At 40.8% G+C, this 20,400-nt stretch overlaps 1 protein-coding gene across 4 annotated transcripts in view; it reads left to right on the top strand.

Annotated features, from left to right (window-relative positions):
* GRB10 (growth factor receptor bound protein 10) overlaps positions 1-20,400 on the top strand; it is a 146,055-nt gene that overhangs the window by 72,151 nt on the left and 53,504 nt on the right. For all 4 annotated transcript variants that reach the window (XM_042048690.1, XM_042048694.1, XM_042048691.1 and 1 more), the window contains 2 exons: positions 17,028-17,244; positions 19,965-20,106. In XM_042048690.1, the coding sequence (XP_041904624.1) occupies positions 17,028-17,244; positions 19,965-20,106 (359 nt within the window). The remainder of the gene's footprint in view (positions 1-17,027; positions 17,245-19,964; positions 20,107-20,400) is intronic.

Raw genomic sequence — 20,400 nt, 5'->3', positions numbered from 1 at the left:
TTTGTCCTAATAAGTGTCCTAACCTTTGGTTTCTGTCTCTTCTTTCCAGTGCCTCAGGTGAAGAAAAGTATAAGTTAATTTACTTTTTTGTGAGCTTCATTTTTAAAGCAGAGCTTTTATCATCTTAGAAATGAATAGAGAACTTCACTTTGCTTCTCTTTTAAAAACTAAAAATTATTAAATGAAAAAATAACCAAGCAATGTCTATCTCTGTAACATGTCCAGGGGTAAGAAATAGAACAAGGGTGAGGTAAGACTTGTTTGCAATAGTGAAATGGGGCATATTTCTGATACCACAGTACTCCTGGCAAAGGCTTCTGTTGCTTTAGGGTTCCTTATGAATCAACCGCTTCGTGCTCCTCCTTTTCACTTGTTAGTTGGTCTTAATTAGAGGAAGAATTATAAATGCTAAACAAAAGTTGGCCTTGTGCTTAAAAATTGAATGGATTTTAAAAGTGGGCTGGCAGTATTGTAGCAAATTTAGGTTAAGCAGTCTGAAGAAGTATAGAATTAGTTTAAGGTTTCAGTATCCTTTTCTGCATATTAAAATAAATTTCAGGAGCAAACGTACTAGAAAAATGGGACTGTCACATAAACACATAACACATTGTACAGCTGGCAGGAAAATGCCCAGTTCAAGTTATAGCTTAAACATGATCTTTCTTAGAAACGTCTTTTCTAATCTGTGTATAAAATAAAGACTGGTTCTGCCAGATGACTGGGAAGTTGAGGACTGCAGATTTTAAGAGTTTTCCAGCATGGGACATATATCTGTTTTAGCTGAGACAAACAAATTACACTGGAATGCATTCATGGTCTGTATCAGCAAGTGTACCTTAACTTAGTTATGTCAAAAAGAACATACACTGTGGTATATCAAAAAAAAAAAAAGGATGTCACTAAAAATACTTTGCTAATAAATTTCCGGGGTTTTGGGTGAATGTGAAAGTAGGCTTTCTTAGTGGCAGAGTTATGTTTATTTAAGTCTCAACATGATTTTTTTTCTATGTTTAAAAAATGATTAAAGATTCATGAATGAAGTCAGACTTCAGATAGCAAGAAGAGTGTAAAATGGCACAGGCTTTGATTACAGGAACTTTCTGGTTCATTCTGTAAGCTCTGCATCTTTGAGGAGTATCCTGCCTGTATTTACAGTCAGTCCTTGCTAAAAGAATGTGATTGACCTTGGGCTGGCTGGCAGCTTTATAGGTAGCAGTGGGATGGGGGGATGGTTATTTTTCACTCCTTTTGGAAGTCGCATGGAGTAACAATCGTCCATAGCCTGCACTGTGGGGTTGCGCGGACTCTTAGGCACAGATGGGAACGAGTGGCTGCAAACTGTAGCAGTTAATGATGGCAGCAGCAGACCTGGCTCCCGTGTGGTGGTAGCTAACCAGCTATGACTCAGGCATCCATCCGCTGCCCAGAGTAACTGGACTGCAGAATTCATGGCAGGATGATGACAAGTCTGTGTTTCTTTACATGAGAATGCAGAAGCAGCCATGGGCTCTCCACTCCACAGCCCACAACCCCCTCTGTGTAGAAGCTGGAAACACTTGTTGGGCTTGGCCACTGTGCCTGTGTGGGGCAGGGCAAAGAGTTAGAAGCACTTGTTCAACGAATCAGCTCCTCCATGGGATGAAACAAATCACTGTAGATGTCTATGTACATTTTCCCCATCAGCAAAATGAGAATATTGCTATTGCAGAACTTCTGTCAAATGTGTGGTTGAGATCTGCTTAGTAGTGTGGGTGCTCTTTTTGAAGGTGAAGTCTCACTTCAGCTTTGTTCATGGTACTAAGTCAAGAGCTAGTTCTGAAGAGATGAAGTCAAGACTGAAATGCGAACATATGTGAGATGGTGTCCTAATACATTGGGTAAACCACAGGGTATTACTTTGGTATGACAGGTAGCCTTTCTGTAAATTGACTTGTTTGTATGCAGCCTATGACATGGAAGTGATGAGAGATGATGCAGCCTCTAAGTACTACAAATGTGCTTTGATTGATGGTGCATAATTCTTGACTCACAGTAGGGAGGAGGTCAGTGAATTGAGCTGAAGGATACTTGAAGCTTTGTGCATGTGGGGGTTGAAATTAAAGTTGGGAGCAGTGACCAGACTTGCCAGATGACATTGGAACATTTACTGAAAAGAAAAAAAAAGCAATTAATGTGGGATAAAGAGATAAGTTAAAAACACTTGAGGCATAAAGCATAGTGAAAAGCCATGGAGTTTCTTTAAGACGGTTTTAGTATGTAGCTGAAATGAAACTATTGAAAGAGATCTAATTTGTTTTCATTACTGTAGGAGCCAAAATGTCTACTAATACAGTATTTATGTTTGTGGTAATATCTTTCTACCATTGTGTATCTCTATAAACTTTCTGTTTAATAAAATGACTAAACAAAGCAAAACAAAAAACCTCTCAACCCTTCCTCCGTATGGCAGTAGCGCAGAGCTTTGTGGGCCAGGATACATGTCTCCTGCTGTGTTATGCTGGTGAAATACAAAACAGAGAGATCTCTTTCTGAAGAGCAAGTTTAGAGATGAATCTGGCAGACTGTTGGCTCCAAGGCAAACTGAGAGGATCAGAGAAATTTGCTGAAGGCATGTCTGGGGTGAATGCCTCCTTTCTTACAGCGAGGGTGTTTGAGCAAGAAGACTTGGTGATCTCCGTGCTGATGACTTTGCCCTGAAAAGAGATGTTCTCAGACCATTTGCTTTCCCCAGGGTCTGGTGTGTCCCAGGGGTTTGGTGGTACAGCTGCACTGGCACACTTCCTAATGCACTTGTAATAGCAAAAAACCACTTTCTCTGAAGGAAGTTTATTCTGGTTTGACAAGTGAAATGAAATGCAGCAATAAAAGCATTCTTAGACACTTATACTGGGCTAGAAATACAGCTATTTTAACAGGAAAAACAGTAGAAATGTGGAGTCATTTCTATTTAACTGGTTGTTTGCAACCTTTCCTTGTATTGCAAGAAAATGTGCAGAACCTATACAAAATGCATTTTATTGAAAGCTTGTGGGAAGGCAGAGTCTTCTAGTGCATCCTCAGTTTTAAGGGGCCAACAGACAGACTTGCTAATGAGGGCAGAATTGGGGGGTGTTGTTGACAGAGTGGACACTAGAGAGGTTAATAGGGTAGCAAAGAACATAAGTAGCTCTCAGTGAAATGGTACCCTACTGTGGTGAAAGAGGAAGATAGTAAGAATGTGAAATCCGTTTGAGTAACTTATAAAAGAAAGTGTTGCTCTTCAGCAAGATAACTCTTAAAATTAGTTCACTGCAAGTTGAAAGGAAGCCCTTGTGGACTGTCCACTTTGGAGGACTGTTGGAGATGGAGGAAACTTTGAAGTGGTTTCTAGTGCTTTACGTGGTGCAGAAGCTCTTAGTGCAGGTCTTTCCTGTTCTGAGACCGTATGTTAGTGTTTTATTCATTTTATGGTTAGAGTTAAGTACGTTCAGGTGCATAAACACATCAGAAAAGAGAAAGAACCTTCATTTATTTTTTACTACTAAAGATTAAAAATATTTTTAGGTAACTATACATTCTGATGTTATGCTGCAGCTGCCTTGGCTTGTGCTTTAAGTTGTAAATTTGTCAAATAAGGAAACACAGTCTGTGCTTGTTTGTTTTTCTAGTCAGATGGTCTTCAGGTCCATCTAAGAGAAGATTAAGGAACATCAGTGAAAATATGTTGTCATACCAAAGAAAATGCTTTTGAATTTTTTAAAGGGGAGTGACATAGCAAAAGATAATATTGTAGTCTTGCATTATTTATGGTGCCTGTAGCTTTGAAAAAAATCATGTGATGTTAAAGTTGTCCCAAAATGAACTGGAATAGTACATTTCTGTAACTCTGATTTCTTACTTTGTCTATAAAGCAGGTATAACAAGCTTGAGACTTGTTTTAAGCTCACGTAATAAGAGGAGGGGAGAAAACCCCTCAAATTCCATAGCTCAATAAAATAAGGAAAATCTGTAGCAAAACAACTCTGTTGTAATTTGCTGTCAGTTCTGCACTAAAATCTTTTACCACAGCACAGCATTGTAACAATAAGCTTCAGTCATCGCTGTCTTTCAGCTTACCTGAGATAAGCAGCGCAGTATTTATTTCTGCCTTTATGTAAACATTATGCCGCAAGTGGTTCATGACAGCACTTCAGCAAGCTGTGTCATGTGAGGATACTTGAGAAATGCATCAAAGGAGCTGACATTCTTGCATTGAGGTTGAAAAAGGTTGCAGCACTTTTCTTAAAGCCAAGAAGCTTCAAGGGGAAGATCAATCTGAATTTGTTACATTTTCTAAGTCTCTTTGTGCCTATTAAAAAGGACAAGATTCTGTCAAAATAGCTGCATTTTCAGCTAAAAAAAAAGCCAGATTTAAATGGGGCAAACCAGCTAAACAAAAAAAACCCTTTCAAAATATAGCATGAGATGTAGCTAAATTTGGAGTTCTTAACAGCAAGCAGCTGCTTAAGTAATTAAAGTATATAAGGTGCTACTGACCAAAGCAATTAGTATGTAGTTTCATTAATGGGGTTAGGATTGCAGTAACAATATTTAAGTCTTTCTGTCCAAATCAAGATTGCAGGCAATTTGTGCCATGTCCAAGATGAGGTTGGGAGCAGTGTGGTGTTCGGGTGTGCTACAGCACCACTGTCTGAGTGGATCTGTAACTGCGCGGGAGCGTCTTGTACTGCCTGTGCCTTGTTAACCCTCCTAATTAACATACCTTGCTCGAGAATTTACAAGTGCATGCACTTCTAAATTTTTTCAAGCTAGGATGGTAATAAGTTTATATCTGAAACAAGGCTTCATGAGTACTGCTAATTTTTTTGTTTATCTTTGCAATAATTTGTGAGCTTGCTGTTGTTCAAGAACAAAAGGAATTACTGTTTTTGTGTATGTTTTGTGGTTTGTCCTTAAGTGGTTGAAAAATCTTGGAGAGCTCAGGCATAGTAGAGTCTTCCAGGTCCCTCTGAGATCTGAAGTACTGCAGATGATGGGTTTTTAAGTTGCAAGGTCTGCAACTCACAGACAAGTGGGTGATGAGCACAGTGACTACAGCTAGGTAGCTTCTAGGCTCCAGAATAACCATAAGTATTCTTCAGAAGATGACAATGAGTTTTAGAGCCTAGGTAGAAAAAGTACTCATCGGAGACAGAATGTGGAATATACTAAAGTCCTAATACAGGTCACCTCTGAGGCAAGGGCAGCATCACTGATGAGTCGTTCGGTTGGGGAACCCAAGCTGGGAAAGCTTGCTGCTGGGACACCTATGGGTAATACTCCCATGGTGGCTAACCTGGAGGTGCTGACTTTGTTAAAAAGCCGCTGAGAGAAGTCCTTCAGAGCCTTCGGGCTTTACAGCAACACTTCTGGCCTACCTTGAGCTCTGTCCTGTTGACGCATTGCCTCTTTCTAGGTCTAAGGCTTTCTAGGTCTGTAAATACGTGGGCGTGCTTTTGGTGGAGCAAACCAGTCTTCTCTGCTTTTCTGGGCTGTATTTCAGATGTGAAACAGAGTGAGGTGAGCAGGTTGTCTCACCTCTTGAGAACACTGACCCTGTGTCCACAGGTTTTTTGGGGTGTCTCTCCTACGAGGAGCGGTGGGAGTGAGTTAAAGCAGCGCAGTGCAGGACATTGGCGCCTTGCAAGCTCATTTGAGCATGCTAGTGACAATCCTTGTCATGTGAGGTAAAGGAAGTGGAGACAGCCTCATAGGAAGCGATGGTCTGTTAACAGAGTACCCTTGAGGGAAAATATCTTGTGTCCTGCTTCCAGCCTTGTTCTGTGGGTGTGCAAGGAGGCGAGTCTAGGCAGGGGATTGGGCTCCATGAACACCGACGCGATGGAGAAGAGCAGTAGGCTGGTTTCCCAAAATCACGGGGTATGCCCTGCGTACCTGAACCAGGAATGCACACAGCTTGTGAAATCAGCCACATGGATCTCAGAAGGAAAACAGGCCTAAATGGACAAGTTTGTTTTGATTCACACTGAGCTGCGATGAGTCTTCTGCATAGCACACCTGCAGCTTTTGCCTGAGTGAGCCTGATCTTGACTGATTTTCACCAGCGCAGCTTATCTCTGGGATTTAAATCGTGAAGGACCAGGCTTTGCCTAGCTGAAAAAAAAAAGAAACTGGATTTGGTGAGTTCAGAAGAAACATTAACACATTTCTGGATTTCTTAGGCCTAAATACAGTTAGGCTGATGTTATTGATTTTCAGTGAAGTTTTGAATGGTAAATGTAGATTACTTGTTCTTTTGTATTGTTGCTGGTCTCAGGGTTGTTGTTGGTGGCGTATTCCTCGATTGGGGTTGGGGTTTTTTTAGTTGTTATTTTATGCTAAAAAAAACCAAAACAGGTTGACTAACGGGAGTTCTTGGAACCAATGTAGTCATGGTAGAGGGAGGTATCACAGAGCTTTTATAAATGACTGTTTTCCTCCTGAGCGGAGTGGGGCACAGACACCTTCAGCGGTGGCTCCACACCGCCATTTGGGATGAGACTGCAGCAATATGCTTTGCCATCTGGGGATCCGTGCGGCAGGACTGTGGCGTTCCCTTCTCACGCAGTGGAGGTTCACGCTTCGTTACAGCAGTAATTCCTCACAAATTATCCACCCTTTGCTGGCAAGGCCAGGGGAGATCTCCTTGTTCTGCACCCCTAAGGACGAGCTTTTTCAGAAGCAACTGCTCGGGTTGCCTGAAAGGAGAGCCTAAAATAGATGCCTGATTCAGGGACAGCGTATCTGTGTGTAGATGAAATTAAATGCATGCCCCAAAATGCTGCTCCTTTAGTAGGGCAAAGAAATGTGGGCAAAGCTTCTATCGAGGTGCTGCCTAGGCAATAAGAGGACATCTGGATGGCAGCTGCCTTCATCTCTGAAGTGGAGCTAAGGTAGGCAGGCTTGCTCATCATTATTTGTCAGGCACTGGGTTTAAAAGTCAAGTCAGAGGCAATTTCTAACGTTCTACAAGTAAATTCATTTTAATCCCCAACAGGCTCTTAAAGGAGGCTTTTTTTATGCAGTGTTGCAATTCCAAACAACTCTCCCCCAGTTTAGTCTCTTGTAGATAATTTACCAAAATGACAATTGTAGTTAATACTAAACTATTAAAGCAACTGATAAAAAGAAACCAAAATTACCCTGGCATTTAAGCATTTTACTTTTTCATATGACTTTGGTCCTGTTAAGTTTGACAAGAAGTACCTTAAATAAGAAATATTCCTGTTGTCTGCTTTGTAAGTCCATTGGTCATAGCTAGGTAACTATTATATGCTGAAGATGCAATATTTAATTAACTTGGAGGAATAGCTGATTCATTAATTTCTGTGTGCAACTTTTGGAACTTATATTACATCCTCAAACATGCTTTCTAAGCCAGCAACAAACCTGTTTGAAGCAAAATTTAAAACTCATGGTTTAACCTTAGTAGGAGCAAAGGTTAGCTCAGGTATCAGGTGATGAGGGACACGCCTAATTTAATAATAATAATAATAACAATAATAATAGTAATGCTTCAATGCCAGCTCTGCAGACCCATCACTTCCCGAAGAGAAATGCTAATGGACTTTCTGGTTTCATCCAGACACTTTTTACTTGAAAGCTTTGTTGAAGTTGTTGAGGAGTGGCTTTGAAATGGAACCCCCTATGCAAGAAGCCTGGGGTTTGCAGGCTGCTGGGCAGGGACTTCCCCAGGTAGTCGGGCGCTGCTGTCTTGGAGCAGCCGCCGGCACTGGTGCTGGAGCAGGCAGGGCATTGCGGGCTTTGGCTGCAGCTCCGGCAGCACGTTAGGAGGTTACGCACGATGTTTCCCGGAGCAGGGATAAAGCTTGGGCTTTCTTGGCACGATGGGAGGGACTAATCCCTGCAGTGGTACTTATATTGATTTGTAAGGATTGTTCAGCTGGGATTACTCAACTGGGTATTATGGTATTTAATCAGGGAGGGAGAACACAGGTTCCCTAAAGTAAAGCAAGAGATGCTTTGACTGGTTTTAACTTTGCCTTTAATAGCTTTAGATTTGCAAGACACATGTAGCTCTTCTCATCTATGTCAATTTTCCTTTTAAACTGTGACTTGTGTAGTAGTGTTATTTGTCTGTATTTGGTTTGCACCTTCTCTTTTTTTCTTCTTTTTCTCTGGCACGGACAATAAGAAGAAAATATCCAAGTAAAAGTTTAGAGAAGCACTATGAGTAGAAATCTGTATATGGGAAATGGTAGAATAAATTAGAAAAATAAATAATTTTTATGCATGTAAACATAAGAAAAAAATTAATTATTAGATATTTTAAAGCCTTTTGTTCTGTTTCTAATGTAGGACCACGTAATCTTAATAAAAATGCAACTAAACCTGATCTTTTCTGTGTCAAATTGCAGCTCTCACTGATGCATGATATCTTCTTAAAGCCATTCTCTCATAAATATGACTATATATATAGTCATACACAGTCTAATATAATATGCAGTCATGCATTTGCCATGTGGTCAGCTGACAGTATTTCAATTCACCTCTTCATTGCCACCTGACGTTGTGCTTCCTGAGCTCTGACTTGTAAGTTCCTTATGTCTCAGTAGGTTAACATGGGCTTGCCTGTTGTCTGAAAAGCTCCAGTGGATTTTCTGTTTGTTTTGTATGGGCTGCATGGGCCAGGAGCCCTTCTGCTGCCCAGGTGTTCCCCCACCCCTGTCCTCTGGAAGGACAAGTGACAGTCTATGATCATCATTTCGGGATGTACTGACAGGGCTTGCTTTCTCAGTTTTGCTGTTGAGGTAACGCATTGAGAGTGAGGCATCGGGTTAATCTCACCAGGAAGGTAAGACTTGAATGGAGAATCCCTGGGTCAGCTGATGTCTGTGTCTCCTGTTCACTCCTTCTTTTCTTTTTTGTCCTGATTTAAGGGTGGGCCACAATAAGGCTATAGGTTCATGACTGCCCCTCACACAGTTATGACTTCATCTTTAGCTTTCCTTCTGTTCACATCTCCTTTTGGGCTGGGAAAATCCATCTGACCTATGCACCCTATGATGTGTTGCTTCCTTCGCCACTGTAACCGCTCTGTCCTTAAGGATTTTTTGAGGATTAGTCTACTCCAGCCCCAGGCTTGGCCTCTGAAAGAATATGCCATTCTGCCTTCTATGGTGCTGCTTCTGTCTGGGTAACTGAGGCTGGTTTGGGTTTTCCTTGTCTTGATAAACTCAAAGAAATGCTTTCTTTTTAAAGGTCTTTATCAGTTTTTTAAATTAATGAACTAAAAGCAGGTGACATGACAGAATGGTACAGGAAAACCACTGAACCTCATGTTCATGGAAGAAAACTGCAGATGTTACCAGTTACTTGAAAATTAATCTTTTCACTGGATTTTGTAATCTGTGCAAGAACTATGGTTTCCCAGAGGTCTACTTAATCTGGTATTCTGCTTTAAGTGATGCATTTACTCAGTATTTACCATAGAGCAGTGGTTATGCAGGCATTGGCCTGCAAAGAGGGTTTTGAAAGGTCACCAGCTGATTGCTGTCATCAGCGATAGCTGGACGAGGGTGTGCTCACCCAACAGGAGGTGGGCAGTCCCATTGTGCAGTCACACAGGATCATCTGGTGTCCTGTTTGACTTTGGGTTCAAACTTTGACCTGATGTTTTTTTTAGGAAGGAAGGTATTCTTTCTTTCCCCCCACCCCACTCCCGCCAAAGCTGCAAATTTCCTTTGAGAAAACAGGTATCAGGAATTCTGTTTTCTAAATGGTCTGTGTGAGTCTGGAAAAGGGACTGACCATGACTTACATATTCTAGACTGGCCATGACTTACATATTTTAATCGTATCTCCTATAGTTGGAATGTGCATAATCAGAATTCTAGATGGTTTAGATGTTCTCCTTGGATTTCAAGCCCTTTTCTCATACTGGTGCCATTAGTGCTTCAACACTTGTGTGTGCCGTACAGTCAAGCAAGAGTTCAGCAGTGGCGATGGTGATACCCCCTACATCAATTGTCTGTTGAGGCAACCAACATCCATCCACTCCACAAAGGGACCAACCTGACTCTACGATCCTTGGGTTTGAAATGGGAGCATGTACATTGGGAGGTCCTTGTGAATGTTGTCTGTGAATAGTTGCAGCATCATCAAAGGGCAAAACCATTAAAATCTCCATCAGAGACATGCTTTGCCTTAGTTTGTCCCCGTAATTAAACAAATAATCCCTCCTTGTCCACCCTCCCATTCCCCAAATGCCTAGCTTTCATCTTCTCTGTTCTTTAGGATGTCAAGTGTTAAGTATGTGAACTGGATGAGAACTGAATTTTTCATTTGTTAACTTTCTATCTTTTTCTGTCAGAATTCCTAAAACTCAATTTATGCACTAATCCATGTGTACAACTTCATTCCTTCCTGCTGTAGGGCACCTATAGCCAGTTGCTCCTGTTACTCATTGAAGCTTTGGGGTTTTTTATGAGCACCTTTCATATGTAGCTTATTCCTATAGTTGTTACCTAGCAACATTAATTTTGTTCAATTTAGTTTGCCTTCTATTTCAAGAAATCTATCAGGTGTGTTTTAAGAACATATCTGGAGTCCAACCATGAGCCTTTAGAAAAGAGGTGTGAAATAATAAAGAGAATTCTCTCCAGCACCTATAATTAATGTACGTGTACTTGGTGTTAGCCATCACAGCCTTACTGGCAGAAATGGCAATAGATGCATGTGGCATTTAAAAATTACCTGGAGAATACTGGAGCAGTTACAAGTTTGCTGTTGATTTCTCTGTGTGCTGTTTCAGTGTGCTCAAAGAGCACAGGTGCCTATCTCAATTTCATGCTCTTTTACCAAGGAGCATCTCTGTTTCTTGCCCTTCTCTCCACAGCATGGTCCATTTAGCATTTTGCAAGCTGCACATGCACTGATGTGACGTTTTGTAGGCCAGCAACCATAGTTACAGTGCAAAATAGAGCATTTCACTTAAGCTGAAGAACATTACAATGCAATAAAGGAAAGGAGTCTTCAGTGCAGAAGCCCATAAGGAGACTCACAGGGTATATAAAGTTTTGGAGTTCAGGCTTGTAATTTTTAATTCAAACTGTGGCCGCTGTGGAGATGGTGATGCCTCTAGGACACAAAGTTGTCTTTGTGTCTTCTGCTTTCACTTGAAATGAACAAAAAAAACCCCTCTAAGCTTCTAATGTTCAACTAAGGCAGTCTTGATATTTTTATAATTGTGTCTGACAGCCTTCTCTGATCTGGAGAGCAGTGTGAAAGCGTAGGGTTTGCAAATGTTTTTTTTATATTGCCTTTTGTTTCTTGCACAAAACTTCCCATCCATATGGAGCTTTCAAGAAATCAGGAGGGGAGAGATTGCATAGAATTGGAGCTGCTATTGGGAATGGAGGGCATCATTCAGCTGTAGCATCACTGTAGAGGACACTGGGGTTTTAAAAAAATTGTAAGAGATCTGCTTATTTTCATCCACCTTCTGTTGCATGTGTCTCTCAGAGGTGTAGAAGCTGCCAAGTACTAAATACATGCATCCATAGGGGGCTGTGGATACCAATTGTACAAAAATTGCAGATCAACTGGTGCCTGTGGCATTAGTGGAAGCTGAAACCAGAGTTTGGAGGGATATGAGACATTTGTGTAAACATAGCGAGTGTAGTGACATGCTCAGAGGGAGAAAGTAATAGAGGAGTGTGAGTGTTACCTAGAATGGACTTCTTTTTGCATCTTTACAGCTGTGTGTGGTCAGTAATAGTATGCTTTCAAAAAGTTGTAGTCATTGAGATTTCTGACAAGTCTTTTGAAAATGGCATTTGGCCATGGTACTGGAGGGATGTGCTGCAGTCCTCCTGTGCAAGGGGTCCCCTTAATATGAGGGGTCGTCTTATAAAAGGAGTTTGTATACAGATCTCGCTGTGGTAATCCTTACCTGCATTTTTGATCATAAGACATGAGATTTCCACAGTGCCAAAACCCTTGCAAAACATAATTGCATCACCAGTGTGAATCAGAGTAACTTACATGCGGTTTTGGAGGATTTGAAACAGGATGTTGAGGTAGATACCACAAGTATTTTATGTCTTTTTTTTTCCTTGTCCAAATCTGGTTAAGTTCTTCTGTTCATTTTACTATAAATGTATTTTCCTTGTGTCACCTGTGATTTACATAGTGTTTCACTGCATCATCAATGCAGGATGGTAGGGTATATGCAACTGTGTGTTCCTTTTCTTGCACTGTTTCCATCCGTCTCCTTGAGGGTTAATTCATGTGTGCTGGAGGGACTACTAACCACTTGGATGCCATCCTCTACTCAGCTAACTTCAATAAATCTTATATTAGTTATATCTTAGCTTTTTTGTTTTGTCAAGATGGCTCTTGAATGTGCTGCTCTGAAACTCATTTTGGGGAACTGATTGCTCATGTTAGCTTGTCAAATAGGAATAGGAGATCAATCAACAGCTGCCTTACTGTATCAAACCTTTGTTTATATATGTGCTGTTAGGCTTCATATAGTATCAGACTTAATTCCATGGTGACAAAAAAGTGCTATAATCTTTTTATAAATCTTCTACTGAATTCTTAGTAGCTCTTGCATCAATTATCTCTCAGACCTGATGCGAGGGATAATGCTGGGTGATTAAATTCAAAAATGAGTAAATGAGAAGGAAATTATTTATTTTTTAAACCAAAAAGTTTTTACAAGCCTCTTAAATCACAACTAATTTAGGTCCTGTGATGTTTTTCATAGTGTTCCCACATACGAACCATATGTAAAAGGAAAGGGTATTTGCTGAACTGTCATTTAGAGACATGAAATGCATCCTGGTCTGTAGTCCAAAGCTGAGATTCTTTCCATGTTCATCTTTTTTCAGTAAATAGAATTTCTGCAATGCAATGAGCCCTTTGACAGCTGTGAAAATACCTGCTTTCTTTGGGAGGCTGGCACAGAAGATGAGCAGGGATCATTTCAGCTTTATGTTGCTTTAGAATAAGTGGGATCCTGCTTAGTCTTGTTAGCTGAGCTTAGCATGTCAAGGCCAACAACTACCAAAATAAGTAAATAAATGAGGATCTAGGGGATTGAGAAGGGCTAGAAGCAGAAAGGCAAGTGGGACATGGTTATGCACAGATTAAAGTTTGCTCAGGCCTAATTTAGGGGTTATCATCCCTCCTATGTTATGCTCAAAAACATTAAAAATGTATTCAAGGTGCTTTGTTCTAGTGGAACGTGATAGCTTAGCTCACTAGTTTAGTACAGTTTTGTAACAAAGTTTTCCTCTTTCCTTGAACTGAACTTTTAAATCTTTTCTTGTAATTGAAATCATGATTTCCTTTACCAAACATATTACTTGCAACATCCAGTGGAGCTGGTTTCTGAACAAAGCCAAAGTTTAACAAGTTGTGGGCAAAGAAACAAAGTGAAGTTCAGACAACTGCCAGTGTGTGCACTTTGGTTCTTGTTTGGGAAAGAACACTGCTCGCAGAAGAGTCTACAAATCTGCCAGTACCCTGTCCACCACCAGAAGTATGTCAGAGCTAGGTTTTGCAAGTGTTCTCCTTTAAAAATGTCAGTCAAAAGCTAAGGGCTGTTTGCATGTTTGTGCATTAAAGTGATAAGCAGCCTCTGTGCTGTTCAGTTGAAGTGCAAGAATAGACCTTGAATGTCCACTTTCATACTCCTTGATCTTATGGCAGAATTCAATACAGATTAAGGAAAATACCCTTTTGTATCCCTGGAAGTGCATGTATGCAAGATGGTTGGGGAGCTAGAGGCTCCTCAGCTACCGGCAACTCTGCCTGCTAGATTCTTTCAGATTAGTCACAAAATTTGTGTGTGCATACTTAGAGGACCAGCATGGTGCTGTGCTGACTCAAAGTCCAGCAAAATTTGCGAATTTTGCTGTTAACCAGCTAGCCTTCTCAAAGTCAGCTTTGTCAACATTTTTTTTTCTGATTAGGATTGTCTTGATGGAGGCTGGATCTCACTGGTTGGTAGAGAAAGATACTTTGAAGGATCGCACTATATATGAAATACCCTTCTGAGCAGTGTACCTGCAGATGGCTGGAACAGTTAGAAATCCTGTGGAGGGCTTATTTGACTTTAATTAAGCTCTGTGGAGAGCCATCACAGTAACATAGTGGATTACTTGGCAGGCTGAGACATCTGCTGGAACTTCCGAGGTGTAGGCTACAGCAGCGAGGTTTCCTATTGCATCATGCTGAAATCTCCAAAACATGATGGTATTTAGTAGTAAATGCCATTGTATAGAGATGAAACTGTATGAAATTCAAGATTGCAGGCTTTGTCTTCAAAAAGCTTAAGGATCTTAGGAATCTTTTGCTCCTGCAAGAGGTTTATGGCAAGACTGAGGGCTACTATTAACAGTGCTGCACCTGCAGAGAAAAGGAGCTGACAGAGGAGTGAAGCCAGATTCTGGACTTCAGTGCAGCATATTATTAGGAGAACTCTTTATGCACCTTGCCAGTGCCTGCCCTGTTAGAAATTGAGTTTAGGTGTGTAATTGATATACTTAAAAGCCTGCTAATGGTAATTCAATGCTTTCAACTATGTACTTGTTTTGCTTAGTGTTTTGCATTAAGTGCCTCATTTTATGCATATTAGGGTACATAGGACACCTTTGCAACTATTTGATTATTCAGGGATAGCTTGAGATGACTCTTAATCATTCCTCCTGTGTTACAATCACCTAAAAACTTAATGATCTTGCACGCTAATAGCTTTGTCTAAATTGTTAATAAATTAGCACCCTCAGGGACCAAGCCATATGGACTTCCACTGAATATATGCCTCAACTTTCTTCCCTTTCTGCTTTTCACCATGCTAAACAATTGCTGTTAGTTGCTGTAATTGACTCCCTGACTCTGTGGTCAGGGTCTGTCCTTTATGTCTTCTACATCCACCCCCTAAGCTTTTACTTGACAGCCATCTGACACCCTACAGCTCAGTCTTCTAGTACTTTAGATTAATGATAAAATTTAAAAGCCTTGTAATTTGGCCTCTCCCTCTTTATACTCCTACTCCTGTGGTTCCCTTGTGATTGCTCAAGAAGTGTTTTCGATACGTCCTCTCCAAATAGGATAAGAATCTGGAGGATGGAATGAAATTTAAATTGCAGCTCTGTCTCAAGATCACTAAAAATAGCAGGAAAATTATTGTAGACTTTGTCCAAGCAAAGCAAAGCTTAGATTGTTGAAAATGCATGAACTAGCTGACATAGAGAGGAGATGGTGTAGCCTAGTGAAGGTGAGTCTTAGCAGTAGTGTATTAGCTGTTAAATACAAAAATGAAGGGAACTTACCGTAAAGAAATGAAAGGAAGAAACCTGTTTGTGGGGTGATGTGGGTTTTTTTTTCTTTCTTTTTTTTTTGACACGTGTTCAAACCTTGAAATCCTCTTGAGTACATTTTAAGTGAAGGTTAGTTAAGTGGCTGTTGCTTTATAGTAAGGAGCCTACTGACTTTCAGTGAGAAACATGGTATTTCAGGTCACTAAACAGAGCTCAGGTGTAGGGGCATGACCAGCACCTGTTTAATTCTGAGCAGATCTTTTGTTCACCCAACGCCAAGAACTGAGGTCATCAGCATCCCAATGCAATTGCCACGTGAATGCCATGTTCAAATCTCATTATGGTTATCAAGGCACATTGTTGGTGGACAAAAATTGAGTGATGCTGTTTTAGATTATATCCTCAAGAAACATGATATTTGTACAAAATCATTTATGGTATCTAAAAAAAAATAGTGCAGTTGGTTGCAAGCTGGATAACTGCTTCTGATGGTTCATTTACCTAGAAAACATGGCAAAAGAATGGGTATTGGAAAATACAGCGTGTTTAAGCTGCATAGCACTGTGTGTTTGCCAGCTCTATTACTTTGCTCTACTTTCCATGCCTGTCATGAAGAGTTTTGTGAGACAGAAAGTTTGCAGGCAGCAATGGTATATTTTGCCAGGCCAGTCGATACGGATGGAAAATAAGGGCACATTTTTGGCTGCACAAAGCTCTGTTTGGTCAGGAGTAGCTGTTCAGGCAGTGGCTGTGCTGTAACCAGAGGCAGATATCGATGTGTGTGTTCATCAGCCCACTGAACTCCTGATAGGGAGTGATGTAACTTGTGGCTAGGGAGTAATTACAGTGCTCTGCAAGAGGAGTTCAGAGAGTGGTTAGTGCAAAGGGCTCGCAGAGTTCTCTTGTCTTGCAGAGTATTTATGATTGTTAAGGAGGAATGATTGAGCACAAGTTACTTATTTACAGTGAGGTAAGGTGGCATATATAGCAAGGTTGGTGCCCTTTTTAGGGACTGATGTTCCTTCAGCCAGCCACACCACGTCCCTGGTTGATTTACTTTGTACTCTTCAAGGTAGAGGTCTATCACACTGCAAGAGCAAGGATACAAATAGATCTTCTTATATTAAAGTCCTTGGACTACCCTTCAAAATACCATATCACAAAAATATGGTAGGATTTTTAGCAAGATATAATGATCACTTGTATAATGATGTCTTCCAGCACGGCAGCACTGTCTTAGGTTTTTTTCCTTCTAAATTATTTGGGCTTGCAAAGTGTTTATTGCAGTGTTGGGAGATCTGAACTTGATACACTGACAAGGCAAACTGAGGTATTTGTAAGTGATATGCTTTGGAAATGGGTGTCAGTTTATCAGTAAGTGAAGTGCTGCTTCACATTAACATTGTCACTATTAAAAATCCCACCAAATTCTGGTTCAGTGCAGACACACACACATATATATAGTAAATACTGTAACATTTATTCCGTGTCCATAGCTTTTCACCAAGGAAGACGAAATAAATGTCCATTGCTGGCTCTTACTAGCTGTGGTTTTCTGCTCTGAAATAAATAAATAATTTCTGCAATAATAATTTGCACTGTAAAAACAGAGTTAAATAATGTGATAATTTTACTGAAACTTAGTCTTTGCTCTTGCCACATTTCCTTTGCCTGGGACTTCCAGGTGTGTTACACTGCCTTTATTTTGTCTTTCAGATGACGATGTGGACCTGGAAGCTTTGGTGAATGACATGAATTCCTCGTTTGAAAGTTTATACTCTACGTGCAGCATGCAGTCGGAAACCACTCCGCTCCTCCAGAATGGTCAGCTGAACCGCAGCCAGCTGCCAGCCTCGGGGTCCAGCACCCTGCAGCCCACGTCCCCGAGGCAGAAGGTGCAGCGCTCGCAGCCAGTGCGCATCATGGCAGTCAGGTAGGGACAAGGCACTCGCCTCCCTTTCCGTACGGTGTCATGAGCTGGCTTCAAAAGAACTACATTTTCAAATAGGAGATGCACTTTGGTAAGGAACTTAGTAGTGTCAGACTAGACTTTTGCATAGAAAAATGTACTAAGTAGGTGAAGGACATAATATTTCCCCGTATTATCTCTTTTAGTCGAGGTTTGATGTATCTGCAGTAGCTGATTTGTAGAAGTGTATCATTGATAGCAAGTGGCAGAAACTATATCCATATTTGGATTTTTTTCCAAACTGTCAAAACCAGTGCTCTCAAATCTGGTGTCTACTGACAGCTTATAGGTTTTATTAAACATTAGAGATTGTGCAGGTAGATGAGGGTGCACTCAGCTGCTTTTGATATACAGAAAGTACCTCTCTCTTTGTGGAGGTTTCCTGAATGGTTTAAGACCAACAAAAAAAGGAGTACATCTTAGTTATATGTGTTCTTCCCAGAGCACTTTCAGCTCTCTCACTTGAGTGCACTAAATCATTACCAAAAAAAAAGAATTGTTGAAGTTGTCTCCGTGTTGTAAGGCTCAGGACTGGAATTCAGGCTTCAAGTGGAAAACTCCTGATGGTGATGGGAGGGTATGTAGGTGATGTAGAGGTTCTTAAAACCTTTTTAGGCAGCAAAAGGAAAGGACCTCCTGTCAGCATGAGTAGGTAAATAATTTCTTTCCTGCTAGTTAACAATGTCTTCTCTAAAATAAGTGAAAAGTAATAATATAAGAAAAATCCCAGATGCAGAAGGGGTGGCTTTTAATTCTTTACACTGATGTATTACCTCTAGAAATGGTATACTTAAGACAGGCAGCTTTTCTATTTGAATGGGAAGTATGCAGTGCAACGAAGCTGATAATGCCATCAGTTCTACAGGTGTTTCATAGTTCACCTCGAATAGGGCTGTACTAGAAAATGTACTCTCTGGAGTACTATAGCTGTTGATGTTTTGTAAATATCTCAGTCAAAACACTTAAATTATTTTTGGTACTTAAAAACTTAGCAACTCTTATTTTGAGAACACTCTGCCTTTCTGAAATCTGTGCTTCCATGCACACAAGAGCATCCTGAGTTTATCATCAAAGAAGATAATGGTGAAACTTCTTTTCACAGTTATCTGGACCCATCTTGTTTGCCACCAGAACAGAGTGATTGACTGTGGTCTCCTAGGAGCATAAAGGTTTATGTGTGTATCAGTTATGAAGTCAATGATGCACTGGCAGCAGTACAGGTGCAGCAGAGCACAGCACAGAGAATTCCCAGCTTCGGGAAACCACACCTTTCTAATTGTAGTGAGTCTGTGGTTCCACTTACAGTGGAGGTCAGTCAAAAACTTGCAGTACAGTGCACTATTGCACAGATATGACATGTCTACTGATCTGAAGAAATCTTATACTGTCCTCTTACCCTGTTCTGTAGGGAACTGCACACATGGGGACCACAAAAAAAAAAAAAAAAAAAAAAAAATGAAGCAGGTCAAGTAGTTGTTGGCATAGTTCATAGTTATGGGTGGAACCTGTTATTTATTGCACCCCCCCAGATCTGTAAGACTCATTCATGGAACGCCAAGGCAAGTAAATTGCAGGACAAAGTTACCTGTGGAGCAGATTTCACAGCTGGTAAATTTTGTCATCCCCCAGGTTCTGGTAGAGGCAAAGACAGTGAGAGTACCCAGAGTGGGACGTGCTGCCGGGGGGCTGTCTTCCAGGCAGCTCTGTTAAGGAGGCTCTGCTTGTTGAAGGTGCACAGAAAAATGAGAGCAAACTGAGTTTTTAATGATTTGCCTTCCAAATCCAGGAGTTAGTTGATTTGGAAACTTAGATCATTGCCACTAGATGGTGCCTTCTGCTTAGGCATTGAAGGGCAGCCTGCTGCAGTCAGTTGGTGCATCTTCAGTGGTGATGCCCTGGCATCAGGGAAACCAAAAGCTATCTGTGTGGTCATGAATAGGTCTTACAGCTTTTCTGGTAGGTTTTGGTTTTTCTTTTGTTGGTGTGAGCAGTGCAGGTGTATTATAAACTGGAACTTGAAACTCTGTTGTCTGTAGACTCATGAGTCGTATTTTGGCAGACGCAAACTCATCTGAACAGTAACTGTACAACGGGCGTGAGGTGGGAGGGTGTAATTCCAGCTTATTGCTGAGGCCGCGTCTTTGCATTTTCATTTCTCCAGGAAATGCCGAGTTGCTTGGAGATAGAATCTGGTGTTATAATGAGGTGACAAAATATTGGTTTAAGTCTCAGCTTAGAGAACTTTACAGTGGGGTACACATTTGTTTTCAAATCCACCTGGAATTTGGCTCTGAGTGACTGCCATTGTTTTCTCCTCTTTCACATTGGTTTGGAAGAGCTTTACTGACTTTCTGGCACACAGAGCTTAAGCTTGTAATCTAGTGCTTACAACAGTGAGTGCAGATAGATATTTCTGTTTATTTTATTTGCACAGTTACCTCAGTTACTCACCCAAGTAATCAAATTATGAGCAACAAAACAAGGAAAGATGCCTGACTGGTCATTTTTCACATGCAATTACCTACTTTGTACTAGCAGTTGCTGTAACTGTATAGTAGTTGCCTAGAAAAAGAGTGGGTTTGATTCCTTGTCTTTAGTGTCATTATCAAAATGCTGGGGCAGGAGATCCAGGTCTAGTGATGCCAGTTTGCTCCTCTTAATGCGTAGTGCTTCTGTGTTTATAGGCGTCTTCAAGAAGAAGAACAGCAATTCAGAACATCATCTTTGCCGGCCATCCCAAATCCCTTCCCAGAACTTTGTAGCCCCGCGAGCTCTCCAGTGCTGGCCCCTGGATCTTTACCTCAGAGTCAACCTGCTAGTAAGCATGTGAGTATGGGATGAAGCTTTGGGTCATCCATTCGCGTGCAAACCAGCAGCAGACTACTTCATTTTGAAGGCAGAAAGAAAGCTTCCAGATAAGTAAAAACTCTTGTAGACTTTGTCCGTGAGTAGGGCAGCACTGGCCGAGAGAGTATCTTCAAATAGGCTTCAGACTTTTTTAAAAGGTTTGTAAGAAAGAGGTGTAAAAATGAAGTAAGCCTCTTTCAGATAAATGCATGTTGTGAATGAAGCAGTAATGCTTAATATCCTTCAGATTTTGTTATTCCACATAAAGACTTA

Source organism: Corvus kubaryi, unplaced genomic scaffold, assembly GCF_017639235.1.
Source record: "Corvus kubaryi isolate FWS band 111438036 unplaced genomic scaffold, C.kubaryi_AGA036_p1.0 68, whole genome shotgun sequence".
Lineage (NCBI taxonomy): Eukaryota > Metazoa > Chordata > Aves > Passeriformes > Corvidae > Corvus > Corvus kubaryi.
This window is presented reverse-complemented; position numbering and strand designations above follow the sequence as displayed.